The 14,403-nt window shown below is 43.7% G+C and overlaps 1 protein-coding gene across 1 annotated transcript; it reads right to left on the bottom strand.

The window, feature by feature from the left end:
* Positions 1–218: 218 nt before the first annotated feature.
* LOC120033184 (1-phosphatidylinositol 4,5-bisphosphate phosphodiesterase delta-4-like) lies at positions 219–13,175 on the bottom strand. Its single transcript, XM_038979467.1, has 15 exons — positions 13,151–13,175; positions 9,368–9,526; positions 7,844–8,072; positions 7,475–7,604; positions 7,138–7,372; positions 6,717–6,918; positions 6,352–6,496; positions 5,477–5,629; positions 3,945–4,118; positions 1,740–1,896; positions 1,324–1,440; positions 993–1,171; positions 722–854; positions 444–593; positions 219–310 (listed from the first exon to the last, which is right to left on the bottom strand). Exons 1-15 carry the CDS (start codon positions 13,173–13,175, stop codon positions 219–221), a joined length of 2,280 nt encoding a protein of 759 aa, XP_038835395.1.
* Between the last annotated feature and the right edge of the window lie 1,228 nt (positions 13,176–14,403).

The following is a 14,403-nucleotide window of genomic DNA, read 5'->3' as shown; positions in this document are numbered from 1 at the left end:
CATTGCGTACTATTTTGAGGAAGTAGTTACAGGAAGTATTCATTAGATAGTTTGTGAAACTAGCTCTTGAATGTCAAAACTGCCTGGTGAAAACTATGAGCAATGGTTTGTTCTCTTTTAGTCGCGTCTTTCACCTTCAGCGTCTTCCACCTTCCATGTGTCCCATCTACAAGTCTTGCAGAGAGGACAGCAGCGACTGGGAATCTCTAATGTTCAGCTCATACAAGGTTAGTGATTCTAACATGTACAAATAAGGAAGCGGGAGGAATACTGGTTCCGTCCTTAGACAGGAGGTGGATGTGACGGTATCCTGGAAAAGGGAGTAATACAGCTGTAGTAGACCATTCATCCCATCTTATTAAATGCTATTACATGTGACTGTCATATTAGGAGGTTATATAATGAGTTTGTACGAAATGCTTAAATACATGGATGAGCCTCACCTTGCTGAATACATGAGAAAGGCAAGGTATACTGTCCGACAAAATCATTCCTTGACGCCTTGTCGTAGTCCTCCACCACAAAGCGTACCAGGGCCAGTTCAGGTGCATGGATGGTGAACCGCAAAGTGTCATACCACACTGGATTGAATCCTGAGCAAACACAATTCATAAATATAGAATATAATACTGTAATATACTGCTTTTTTGTATCAGCATTTCTGTAAAAAGTCACATTATAAGCATCTATGTGATTGGGATTTAATGGGTGTGTATATTACCATTGTTGTCTATGTATCTGGTCTCCTGCTTGGCCTGGTCTAGAGGAACTCCATGAATCTCCACTCTCACAAACGGGTCCACAACAGAGCTCTCCTTGATATTCACTTTGGGAAGCTGCTGTCCACTGATCACCTTGAAAACACACACAAATATATACACACACAATGAGAGCGCTTTAGGTCAGATCGGAAGGTTAGCGTTCCACTTGGTTTCTGTAGTTTTTCTGTTGTGGCTCAGGTTGTGTCTTAGGTAGGTGTTTGTTATTTGTACCTGAATGCAGAGACTGAGGGGTCGGTAGCCTTCCCGGTTATGTGGAACCTCAGGATCGAACCTCCTCTCTGACATCCTCATGAAGTCAGGTTTGAGGACGTAGCCACAGCGGCCATTTTGACTAAACAGTCCATCGTTGAGGTCCATCTCAACCCCTGCCGTCTGGAAATTCAACGCAACTGAGGAAGCAAGGAAAACAGAGAAATTAACCAACTGATCCGAACAGAAGTATAAGCTTAACTAGCTTCACAAAGTCATGTTTGGAAATTGGAAATTTATATTTTGTTTAATCATTGTGTCGTGCCTTAGAATGACCTAAAACGCCCCTCACCGATTTGAGTCCCTGTGTTCCACATTTCCTGTGGGTTGAAGTTGGAGGAGTCTGTTCTGAGGCCACTGGGATAAACCCTGGTCAGTTGCCTGGCATTGTGATGCACAAACTCTGCCCCTGGAAGAGAAAGGCAGTTAAACCATACATGAGATGAGCTTGAGGAACCATGCAATTGAACAGTACACATACAAAGCACTGTGTCTTCTAGTCATTCTGCCTCTGTTTATGGCCCTTACCTCTGAATGAATAACTGACTAAATCTCACTAATCAGACAACATTTCCTTTTAGTAAATCAACAACTTTTGGCTTCTGTTTTGAGGTCCAAACAGAACGACACAAACTGTCCTGAGTGAGTAAGTGACTGGTTGACCCTGACTGATGATGTCATGAGTTACAGTAGAGATTCAGGCCCCACCTGCCTCTCTCAAGTGTTTGCGGGCTTTGGACTCTGTGAAGGAGGATATCTCGTAGAACTTGGAGTGAATGCGGGAGTGCTTGAAGCTGCTGAAGTGGACACTCTTGCAGTAAACCACGCAGTCCGACAGCTCCTTTGACAGACGCTGCTTCGATTTCTGAAGAAAAGAAGGAGAGTGAATTGAATAAACTCTATTGATCCACAGCTGGGAAATTGGAGTGTTGACCTTACCAAGCTACATTCAATTCAACTACATATAAATTGGGCAATGGCTTGGACAATACTGCACTAGGAGGATTGGATATATACAGTAAAAACCCTAGTTTTGAGAGCAACGTGGCACTCGTACAGTTTGAGAGGAGGAGTGGAGTGTAGCTAGCCCTGGGGGAAAGCAGCAAGTGGACCGAGACAACCCCAATATGAAGCCAACCACAGTAGGTCTGCCAGTGCCAATCAGGCTTCGATGACCGAAAGGTTGAGGTATGCAGGCGGGCACAAGGCCAGACTAATTAGCAATGCAACCAGGTCTCCCTCTATATGAAAGCAGATCCGGAGCCGAACACAAACAGAGACTCTGAGCTACAGTCTGTCTTTAGGACAGGACAGCCATCATCAAAGTCAGTTACACCAGGGCCAAGGGCATCCCAGAGCTCACTGCTCCTGTAGACTACTGGCTTTTACCCCCGATTACCATATTGATCAAACCATGTCAACCCTAGTATGGCATTCTAATCTATGGCTTTCATTAAACATAGAGTATCAATGTTAAATGATGTATTAGATCCATGGACTCCATCTAATCTGTTAATGGGCACTGCTTGTTATTGAGCGATAGCATGAAAGAACCAAGAATAAAGTCAAAGGTGCTTCAGTGTTTAGCTACATAGGTGATCCCTGACTTCAATTAAGTGTCTCATTTTAGAGGGCTCTCTACCTCTACCCTACAGTCAGTCAGTCAGTCAGTCTTCTCTCTCAAGACAGTAGTACAGTCTTGAGAGAGTGTTGGTACCATCCTCTCTCTCTCTCTATGGCTATCTCTGGTGTTCGTATGGCACCGTTAGGAGGCTCACTTGGTCTAGCCCCTGGCTTTAGCCTCTATATCTTTCATGAGCGATGTCAGAGTTGAACGCAACCCTTGGACAATATCAGTCCTATAACAGTGTTATAGTGTTGAGTCAACACAGCAGATTCAGACAAAGATGATACACTTTTGCCCTGATGGAATTGAGGAACAATGGAGGAGTGAGTGACTGACGTCTTCTGCTAAGTTGATATGAGAGCGGGAGATGGGGTTGAGAAGGTGTGACAGTGAAATATATAGGACTACATCCAGGCAGGCCCAGAGTGACAGTGACAGGACTAGGGTTGCAAAGCTACCGGTAGTTTACCAAAGTTACCGGAATCCTCAGTCATTTTATAATTAACAGAACATCTATGGCAGTCTAACTTTGGTAATTTATACTTGAATAACTTTAAAAAAATGTATTCATATATAGTATTCATTTTTTATATCTGTGTCCATATAGAGAAAATAGCCTAAGTAATGAAAAAAAACATTACTCAACAATGGCATTATTTTCAATGAACTCTGCAACTCTTCCATCTATTGACATTTTCTACAACTGGCAAAACATTAACAACAAATATTGACATAGTAAAATAACTAAAAGTGTGTAAAGAAATAAATAAAAAGGATATTTCAGGCTGAAACACTCATGTTAAATACCAATGGTATTCACTAAGTTGACGGTTTATATTTAGGATAATGTTTTACAGCTTTGTCATTCTATGATCTTATTGAATTATTTCCTATATTTTACATGTGATAGGCCACACAGAGGGACAGAGATAATTACAGACACCTGTGATAATCTGAAGTACCCAAAAGGGTGAAAGATACCAACATTCTTGTAGTTTACTGGTAAACTTCTAAAGTGTCCAGTAATATACCCTCCCTTTGAAACCCTAGACAAGACACACAGACAAACGTCTCGCAGTTCGATCCCTAGAGGAAGTGGTGAGAGGTCGGACAGCTCCAGCCGAGGATCAGTAGCCCACCTTGGCTGTCACTGCAGAGGTTATCCTCGTCAATGTCGCATGCACAATTGCACACACAGGCACACACCCTCCCACACAGGCACACAGCCCCCACACACACCCACCCACCAACCCACACACACAGACACACACACACCAGTAGCCTACCTTGGCCGTGCGTCGGAGGCTGTTGCTGTGGAGGCTGTCCTCATCGATGTCAGCCGCCTCGTCCTCGTCGCTCACCTCTCCTGTCTGGGAGTCCTCCGGCTCCACCGGCCCGTTCAGACTCTCCTCCAGACTTCCGATCTTCTTCCCCTTGAGAAGAATCTTCCCCTTCAGCTCCTGTCAGTCAGAACAATTGATCTAGATCGTTTCATCACCAGGGAATAGATATCATGCTTCTGTACCAGGGCATGTTACAGAAAGCCTCTCGACAGCACGTCTCTCTCAACCTCTCTCTATTGCATATTGGTAATGTAACAAAGATAGATATTTAGAGTCACCTGCATACTTGATGACTGTGGGCACAGTATACTACAATCATTGAGGCAGAACAAATATACATCATGCACAGAAAGACAATAGTTTTTGCGTTGAGATGCAGGGCATATAAAGTATTTGCCTTCATTGTCCTATATGGACCTGCAGGTCACGCCCAATACAATGTTGAAAGACTGAGAGAACAATCAATCATATTCTATTCAGTGCTGAGGGAACAATGTTGTGTCTTTTTAATAATTCACGGTGCCAGTGTTGCATCTTACAGCACAGATCATATGGCCCGGGAGGCACTGATAGAAAGGTAGGTAGCAAGACAGGTAGTAGAAAGTGAAGGTGAACCGACAGATCACTCTACAGCGTGGTTTCCCAAACTCGGTCCGGGGGCCCCCCACTTTTCCTTTAATCTGGGTTCTATGTTAACTGTCAAATATATGCATTATTTATTTTTGCTTTCTGCCACATATTCAGTATTTGCATATCTCAAATGAGTATTCATTATTCTTTTGATTACACGTATTGTATTGGAATACATTTAGATTTTGTACAAGGAACTTTTGGGCAGTTTTAATCTGTTTTATAGCCTTATATTAATATGATCAAACAGTGATTATAAAAAGTGAATCTGAAATTGTGTGTGAATTTTAATGAATGTCTTTGAGGCATTCTATCAACAAGATAAACTGGTTTAATAATGTACATTCTGTACACTGACTCCACCCTAAAGTGTTTTGTTGAGGGCAGCGGGTAGCCTAGAGGGCGGCAGGTAGCCTGAGCAGGGTTTCCCAAACTTGGTCCAAAGTTGTTCACTCGCTCCCTCGAGCTAAATTGAGGACCGAGGGGGCAACGTTAGTGAATTGGATCTCCACTTAAGATGGCAATCAAACTGCATCCGGTTTCGACGGGGATTCCCCCGAGGGAAAGTGGATATCGCAAGGAATGAGGAGGTAAAAAGAATGTGTTTGGACTGCAGCCCATGGCAATTTGACATGGGTAAACTCAATATGGCCGCCGGTCCACGCATTGCAGAACGCTGGCTTGAATTGGAATAGTAATGTCCGTTGTAGTAATTGCATTTCTGTGGGACAATTCTGTCCTATCACCATCACCACCACCATCCCGCTACGTTTGCCCTTGCCATGACGTGGTGAGAGTCAGATCAGAGCAGATTACCTGGCTACTGTTCCTGGTGCCTGCCTCACCTCAGGAGAAGGAAAGCTGACGGGTATCTTTCCATCCAGGGTACTTTTCAGCAGCTTGTCCCCAAGGATGGTGTTGAGGTGTTGGGCCATGACTCGCTGCTGTTCAACACCGCAGTGGTTCTCGGTGGACAGGATGACCGGGTACTCTGATACCTGGGAGGGGAGGAAGGGGGGAGTGAATAATTCAACACTGGACTGCAGCATTCTCAGTGTGAGGAGAAAGGCTATACCTGCTACCAGTTTATATACACCAGCGGCTTCTCCACTGTGGCAGACAGGATAGAGGTCGCATGGAGCAGCCCAGGCCACCACCCAGTTGCAGACAGACGGCACCCTCTATGTAGTCCATCCACTACATTCTGGGCTGTCCTGTATGAGTGGCTGCATCCCAAATGGCAACTTATTCCCTATGCAGTGCACTACTTTTGACCAGGGCCCTGAAACCCTGACACACAACATGAACCTGGCGGCACGGAGGACAGTTTTGGCACAGAATTGGATAAGTCTTTGACAGGCAGGTCATATGCTGGTTTTACTGTGTGAGGGCTCGGCTTTCTGAAAGGGCCGTGGCTTTGGGATATCATGATGGAATGATCCCCCTCCTGACTCATACACATATAATGAGGTGCTGAGTGAGGAGTGTGTTGATACTGCAAGGTACTGCAAGTTCTTGGATTCCTGTGTGCAAAGTACTGCACTGGTAAATGGACCATGAAAATGCTAAACAATGATTGGATCTGAAGAGTTAAAAACACCCCTGTATTCTGCACTGATATGTAAACATTATGTCACGATACCGCAGAGAATACCTGTGAAGCATACCATACAAAGAGGTTTAATCTTGTCATTACAATTTTTTCGGAATAAATAAATACCTTGAAGGCATAGTTCCCCAGTGCGTTCACAACATCTTTGAAGAGGATCTTGGAGGTGAAGGTGTGTCCGTGGTAGACGATAGGCTCTCCATTGGGACCGTCCCAACAGTCTACTTCTACACACCGACAGCCTCGCTTCAAAGCCCTAACGAGGAAGAAACAAGTTAGCATTTTTGGACTTTGTCCCAGAGTATATCCATTTTTAATGGACAACGATCAATCCCTCTGATTCTGTCTTCTACAAGTTGTGTCGTAATTCACCTCAAGACAGAGATCAAAACCATCTCCCAATACAAAGGATAAACCACTCTCAAGAACGGACTACTAAGCCTTCCCATCAGCCACCACTGGCGTAGCGCACATACCGTATGTATCCCTCGACACTGCTGTGTCCTCGAAGCTGGTCCTCCATCAGGTATGTGTTGTGTGAAGAGGAGATGAAGTAGTGGTTGAGGGGCTGGGTCATGTCCTGGTACAGACTCTGCTGTCGGGGGTGGAAGATGGAGCCCTCAGCCGACGCTAGGTACATCAGGAAACCGTCGATAGACATGGCCTTCAGCATCTTGGCTGTGGAACAACAAACAAAGTCAGTTCAAACTATTATATTTATATTTTTCATTACAACCATCATGATATTCATTAAAACATATTGATTCTTGGTTGAAATAACAAGAACTGCTTGACCATGATGTTGACCTGATGATATGGTTATTGACCTGATTATTCGTAGGGTGTGATTGGCCAGCTGTAGCCACAAATCATGCCAGGGTCAGAGGTCAGTACTACCTGTGTCGGAGGGTTCGTAGCGCTCGATGAGCTCCGTGGCCAGCTGCTGAACCCCGTCCACCTCCTCCAGTTGTTCATCTCTCAGGAACTCCTCCAGGTCCCGCAGAGACAGCTTCTGTCCGTCACCAGAGTAGTCCTGGAACACCCTGAGAACGTCCTCTCTCTGGGTCAGCATCTTGTAGAACAGGACAAACTCATCATCCTCCAGAGTCCCCGTCTGAGACTTGTCTGCCGTCTGTGGATGAAATGGAGAAAGGTCTTCAGGCCTCAACAGACACCGGCAATGTACAAGAATCAAAGATAGATGGCCTTATTAAGATGATCTCAGGGCTTTTACCATGAAGAGTCGGTGAGCGTGATGTTCGTTCATGTCCACGTTCATCATCTTCAGCAGGACCCTGATCTCCCGGAAGTTCATTCTGCCGTCGTTGTTCTTATCAGCCTTCTTAAACCATTCACAGATCCACCTGGAAATGTCGCTTAAGGGAAACGTCATCATGCTACAGCGAAACTATAGAAGCTATAACACAAACGATACTCTGCTATACACGTGTATAGCGCACTTGTTAACTTCATTAAGCAAACTAGCTAGGACTATGTATCGTATTTGGCCAGGTTCCTGTTAAGCACTTTGTGACAACTGTTGATATATACAGGGCTTTGTAAATACATTTGATTGATTGGTTTAGCTTGTCAGAAAGGATACTGGTCAAGCTTCTCACTCTCGCCCATGTTCTCCAGGTTCTCGATCAGCTTCCTCATGCCTTTGATCCAGGACTGGGCCTCATCCGCCGAGTCTGCCACCAGGTCCAGGTTGCCACGGCGACCACGGAACACCAGGGTGAAGCAGCGGTCCGGGGGAAACTCGTCTGCGATGCTTAGCAGAACCTCTGACTGGTGGCCCTCACGCACCGTCTCCATGTCACTCACAGAGACTGTTGAAAGGGAGAAGAGAAGCTGAATACTATCTACTTAGGTATCTCTTTAGGTATTTATCTCCTTGGGTTTTCTTTAGGCCCTTTGCTCCACTCGTGGCTAAAGGGAATAAGTCAAGTCTTTAGGTACATGGTGAACCCTATAGCCCAATATTATCACTCACTTCAGTGATGATAAAACTAGACCCCTGCTACAACAAAATTACTCAAATGAGTGTACAAAACATTAGCCTTCTACAAGACCATGGTGCTTGCCTACGGAGCTGTGAGGGGAACGGCACCTCCGTACCTTCAGGCTCTGATCAGGCCCTACACCCAAACAAGGGCACTGCGTTCATCCACCTCTGGCCTGCTCGCCTCCCTACCTCTGAGGAAGTACAGTTCCCGCTCAGCCCAGTCAAAACTGTTCGCTGCTCTGGCACCCCAATGGTGGAACAAACTCCCTCACGACGCCAGGACAGCGGAGTCAATCACCACCTTCCGGAGACACCTGAAACCCCACCTCTTCAAGGAATACCTAGGATAGGATAAAGTAATCCTTCTAACCCCCCCCCCCCCTTAAAAGATTTAGATGCACTATTGTAAAGTGGCTGTTCCACTGGATATCATGAGGTGAATGCACCAATTTGTAAGTCGCTCTGGATAAGAGCGTCTGCTAAATGACTTAAATGTAAATGTAATTAGGAACACCTGCTTTTTCCATGACATAGACTGACCAGCTGAATCCAGGTGTCACTGACCAGGTATCACTTGTTAAATCCACTTCAATCAGTGTAGATGAAGGGGGGAGACAGGATTTTTAAGCCTTGAGACAATTGAGACATGGATTGTGTATGTGTGCCATTCAGAGGGGGAATGAGCAAGACAAAAGATTTAAGAGCCTTTGAACGGAGAATGGTAGTAGGTGCCAGGCGCACTGGTTTGAGTGCGTCAAGATCTACAACATTGCTGGGTTTTTCACGCTCAACAGCTTCCTGTGTGTATCAAGAGTGGTCCACCACCCAAAGAACATCCAGCCAACTTGACACAACCTTGCAAAGCACTGGAGTCAACATGGGCCAGCATCCCTGTGGAACAATTGACACCTTGTAGAGTGCATGCCACAACGAATCGAGACTGTTCTGAGGGCGAAAGGGGGTGCAACTCAATATTCGGAATGTTTTGTCCACTCAGTGTATAGCCTGCTGCCGAACATAATCTTGTGGACAATCATATAAGTATCATATGTGACAAAATGTGTGTCAGTAGGTGATGTTGCCTAAACATTGTCTAGGCATGTAAATGTCACTACTCACATGTGGAGTGGGCGTTCCCGGCCTTCTTGGACTTGTACCAGATGGTCATGCAGTCCTCCTGCAGCTTGAAGTAGCGCTGCTTCTTCCAGGTGCGAGACTTAATCTTCCTCATCACCGTGCCAACAATCATGGACTGGAGGTTGTCGTCCCCCTGGATACCTGATCAGACACATTAGGGAAAGTAGGTGTCAAGGCCCCGATAACTGTCCTGTCCTGACATACATTATGGCAACTGCTCAATATCAGTCAGCCTGGTCTCAGATCTGTTTGTGCTGTCTTGTCAACTCGTACAGATCTGGGATCAGTCTAAGTGAACGGGACATTCATCTCCGTCTTGCACAGACCCATAAAGTCATACGCACTGGGTACACACTGGTTGAATCAACGTTGTTTGAATGTCATGTCTACATATGACGTAGAATCAACATGGAAAACGTAGAAACATTAAAAATCATTTTCATCCTATATTCAATATACACTGCTCAAAAAAATAAAGGGAACACTTAAACAACACAATGTAACTCCAAGTCAATCACACTTCTGTGAAATCAAACTGTCCACTTAGGAAGCAACACTGATTGACAATAAATCTCACATGCTGTTGTGCAAATGGAATAGACAAAAGGTGGAAATTATAGGCAATTAGCAAGACACCCCCAATAAAGGAATGGTTCTGCAGGTGGTGACCACAGACCACTTCTCAGTTCCTATGCTTCCTGGCTGATGTTTTGGTCACTTTTGAATGCTGGCGGTGCTTTCACTCTAGTGGTAGCATGAGACGGAGTCTACAACCCACACAAGTGGCTCAAGTAGTGCAGCTCATCCAGGATGGCACATCAATGCGAGCTGTGGCAAGAAGGTTTGCTGTGTCTGTCAGCATAGTGTCCAGAGCATGGAGGCGCTACCAGGAGACAGGCCAGTACATCAGGAGACGTGGAGGAGGCCGTAGGAGGGGAGCAACCCAGCAGCAGGACCGCTACCTCCGCCTTTGTGCAAGGAGGAGCACTGCCAGAGCCCTGCAAAATGACCTCCAGCAGGCCACAAATGTGCATGTGTCAGCATATGGTCTCACAAAGGGTCTGAGGATCTCATCTCGGTACCTAATGGCAGTCAGGCTACCTCTGGCGAGCACATGGAGGGCTGTGCGGCCCCACAAAGAAATGCCACCCCACACCATGACTGACCTACCGCCAAACCGGTCATGCTGGAGGATGTTGCAGGCAGCAGAACGTTCTCCACGGCGTCTCCAGACTCTGTCACATGTGCTCATGTGCTCAGTGTGAACCTGCTTTCATCTGTGAAGAGCACAGGGCGCCAGTGGCGAATTTGCCGATCTTGGTGTTCTCTGGCAAATGCCAAACGTCCTGCACGGTGTTGGGCTGTAAGCACAACCCCCACCTGTGGACGTCGGGCCCTCATACCACCCTCATGGAGTCTGTTTCTGACCGTTTGAGCAGATGCACATTTGTGGCCTGCTGGAGGTCATTTTGCAGGGCTCTGGCAGTGCTCCTCCTTGCACAAAGGCGGAGGTAGCGGTCCTGCTGCTGGGTTGCTGCCCTCCTACGGCCTCCTCCACGTCTCCTGATGTACTGGCCTGTCTCCTGGTAGCGCCTCCATGCTCTGGACACTACGCTGACAGACACAGCAAACCTTTTTGCCACAGCTCGCATTGATGTGCCATCCTGGATGAGCTGCACTACCTAAGCCACTTGTGTGGGTTGTAGACTCCGTCTCATGCTACCACTAGAGTGAAAGCACCGCCAGCATTCAAAAGTGACCAAAACATCAGCCAGGAAGCATAGGAACTGAGAAGTGGTCTGTGGTCACCACCTGCAGAATCACTCCTTTTTTGGGGTGTCTTGCTAATTGCCTATAATTTCCACCTCTTGTCTATTCCATTTGCACAACAGCATGTGGAATTTATTGTCAATCAGTGTTGCTTCCTAAGTGGACAGTTTGATTTCACAGAAGTGTGATTGACTTGGAGTTACATTGTGTTGTTTAAGTGTTCCCTTTATTTTTTTGAGCAGTGTATATTGGTGGGTTGAAATGATGTTGAATTTCATATATGATAGACATATTTTATTTGACCTTGTTTCAATGTTGATAGTACCATTTTTTTTTTTAAATCAACGTCATTGTTTCAACGTCATGCCATCAACCTAAATAACGAGGTATTGAAATAAAATGTGATGGCACAGTCCAACAATTCTTGCCTGAACAGTGACTCCTACTGGTATATGAGGGGGAAATGCACTTCAGTGAGAACAAGTCTACCATCCAGACGCCTACCTCTATGTACCAAACTTAGCTTTGAAAACAAGCTGTGTTCGTTTCAGCTGAGCTATTATGTCAACACAGATTGACACTGATCAGCTTCCATACTCATTTGCGTAGGCTACCTAAATAACCCTAACATATCAATCATTCATTTGTAGACAAACTGGATATTGAATTGTGAACGCAATTGATATGTTGGATTCACGTCTCCATCTCAACCAAAAATCTAAGTTCAAGAATAGCACTAAATCAAATCAAACTTTAAATTAACTTGAAATAAAGTTTGATTTAGTCCTATTCTTCAACTTAGATTTCTGGTTGAGATGGTGACATAAATCCTACATATTAATAATTTGTAGATTGAATTAGAAATCCATCAACCATCCTTCATATAAAAGACAATATCCATTATTATTAATATCATGAATTTTGCATCCTATTTATAGGGCTAATGGTAACTACTTCTAAACTTCCAAAGATCCAATCAACCATGGATGAATGATAGTATACTAACTACATGTTGAAATGATGGGCTGCATTTACACAGGCAGACCAATTCTGATATTGTTTCAACTAATTGGTCTTTTTACCAATCACATCAGCTCCTTTTCAGAGTAAAAAGACCAATTAGTGGGAAAACAATATCAGAATTGGTCTGCTTGTGTAAATGCAGCCAAAGTGTCCTTTGTTGGGCACATCAGATGTCAATGTAGCCTACATAAACTCAGCCTCACTCCGAATTGACTTTCACATACAGCTTGTGTTAGAAAAGTTAGAGTTACTTTAAAAACGATTTAACGTTATTTTGTTAGTCAACTCAAATGAGTATGGAAGTTGATCAAGGTCAAAATGTATTGAGATGATAGCTCAGCTAAAACGAACACAGCTTCCAAAGCTAAACAGGGTATATAGAGGTAGGCATCTGGATGGTAGACTTGTTCTCACTGAAATGTATTACCCCTCATAAACCAGTAGGAGTCACTGTTCAGGCAGAAATCGTTGGACTTTGTCTTCACATGTTACTTCAATATACCACTTTATTTCAGTTGATACAGTAGCATGACGTTGAAACAATGACACTGATTCAAACATACCATTTTACTACAACATTGAAACAAGGTCAAATAAAATATGTCTAATCAAATCTAAATTTCAGCATAATTTCAACCACCCAATTGAATATACAATCAAAAATATGTTTTACATTTCTGTGGAATTTTCAACGCAGTTTCAACGTATACATAGTTCTGATGATTATGTTGAAATTAGATTGATGTAACAACCTGTTAATCAGGTTAAGTCAATGTATTTCACTTTAAATTTTACCCTAATTTTTATGCTTACAAAGCTGGTTGAAATTAGATGACTTTTTTCAAATCCAATGTATTTTCATGTTAATTCCACGTGACAAATTACATTGAAACAACGTTGATTCAACCAGTGTGTGCCCAGTGGGTATTGTTTTGATCAATATGCATATTTATATCTCAAGAGTAAACTTACGCAGGCCACTTCCCGTAGAAGCCATCGATGGTTGTTTTACGCTTTTTCCACCTGCTGCACAGCAAAAAGGTTGACAATTAAATGTATGGTAAGTCATCAGAACGTGTGAAGAGAGGATAGGTGCTATGAGACAGGATGAAAGCAAAGTTGTAATATTTTACAACCAAATGATAGTTCACAATGCTGTAAAGTCAATACTTAGAATGTCATATTCAAACTACAGCAGACTTGATATAAACAAATACATATTTTGTAACACTCCCTGACTTTGCCAGAGCAGTTTTTGGATTTGACTCTCAACCTGTGATGTGTGCCCTGTTGGGTTCAATTGCATTTCTTTAATTGACTGAATTAAAATGGAATTGACCCCAATTTTATGGCCATTCTCACAAAACTGGCATTTGACCCACAAATTCTCAAGCGTCATTTTTCAAACAATTTTCTCTTGGATCACTGAGATCACGGAGATTCTCTTGAATCTTGGATCACTGAGATTTTCTTAAAACTGTATTGTTGGTTAAGGGATTGTAAGTAAGCATTTCATGGTAAGGTCTACACGCGACAAATAAAATTGGATTTGATTAGGATCTTTACTTCTATCTATTTCATCATAATTATTTTTTTCTGATATTATGCATTTTATAACAATTTCCACAACTACCAATGTAACAATTGTAATTGCCGCAACAGTTTTGCATGGACTCACTTTGTGTGAAATAATAGTGTTTAACACGATTTTTGAATGACTACCTCATCTCTGTACCCCACACATACAATTATCTGTAAGGTCCCTCAGTCGAACAGTGAATTTCAAACAGATTCAACAACAAAGACCAGGGAGGTTTTCCATTGACTCACAAAGAAGGTCACCTATTGGTAGATGGGTAAAAAAAAATTAAAAAAAAAAAAAAAGCAGACATTGAATATTCCTTTGAGCATGGTGAATTTATGAATTCAACTTCGGATGGTGTATCAATACACCCAGTCACTACAGGCATCCTTCTGGACTTAGTTTCCTTAGAGGAAGGAAACTACACAGGGATTTCACCATGAGGACAATGGTGACTTTAAAACAGAGAATTTAATAGCTGTGATAGGAGAAAACTGAGGATGGATCAACAACATTGTAGTTACTCCACAATACTAACCTAATTGACAGAGGGAAAAGAAGGAAGCTTGTACAGAATTCAAATATTCCAAAACATGCATCCTGTTTGCAACAAGGCACTGAAGTAATACTGCAAAAAAAATGT

The sequence above is a fragment of the Salvelinus namaycush genome, chromosome 40, assembly GCF_016432855.1.
Source record: "Salvelinus namaycush isolate Seneca chromosome 40, SaNama_1.0, whole genome shotgun sequence".
Taxonomy (NCBI): domain Eukaryota; kingdom Metazoa; phylum Chordata; class Actinopteri; order Salmoniformes; family Salmonidae; genus Salvelinus; species Salvelinus namaycush.
This window is presented reverse-complemented; position numbering and strand designations above follow the sequence as displayed.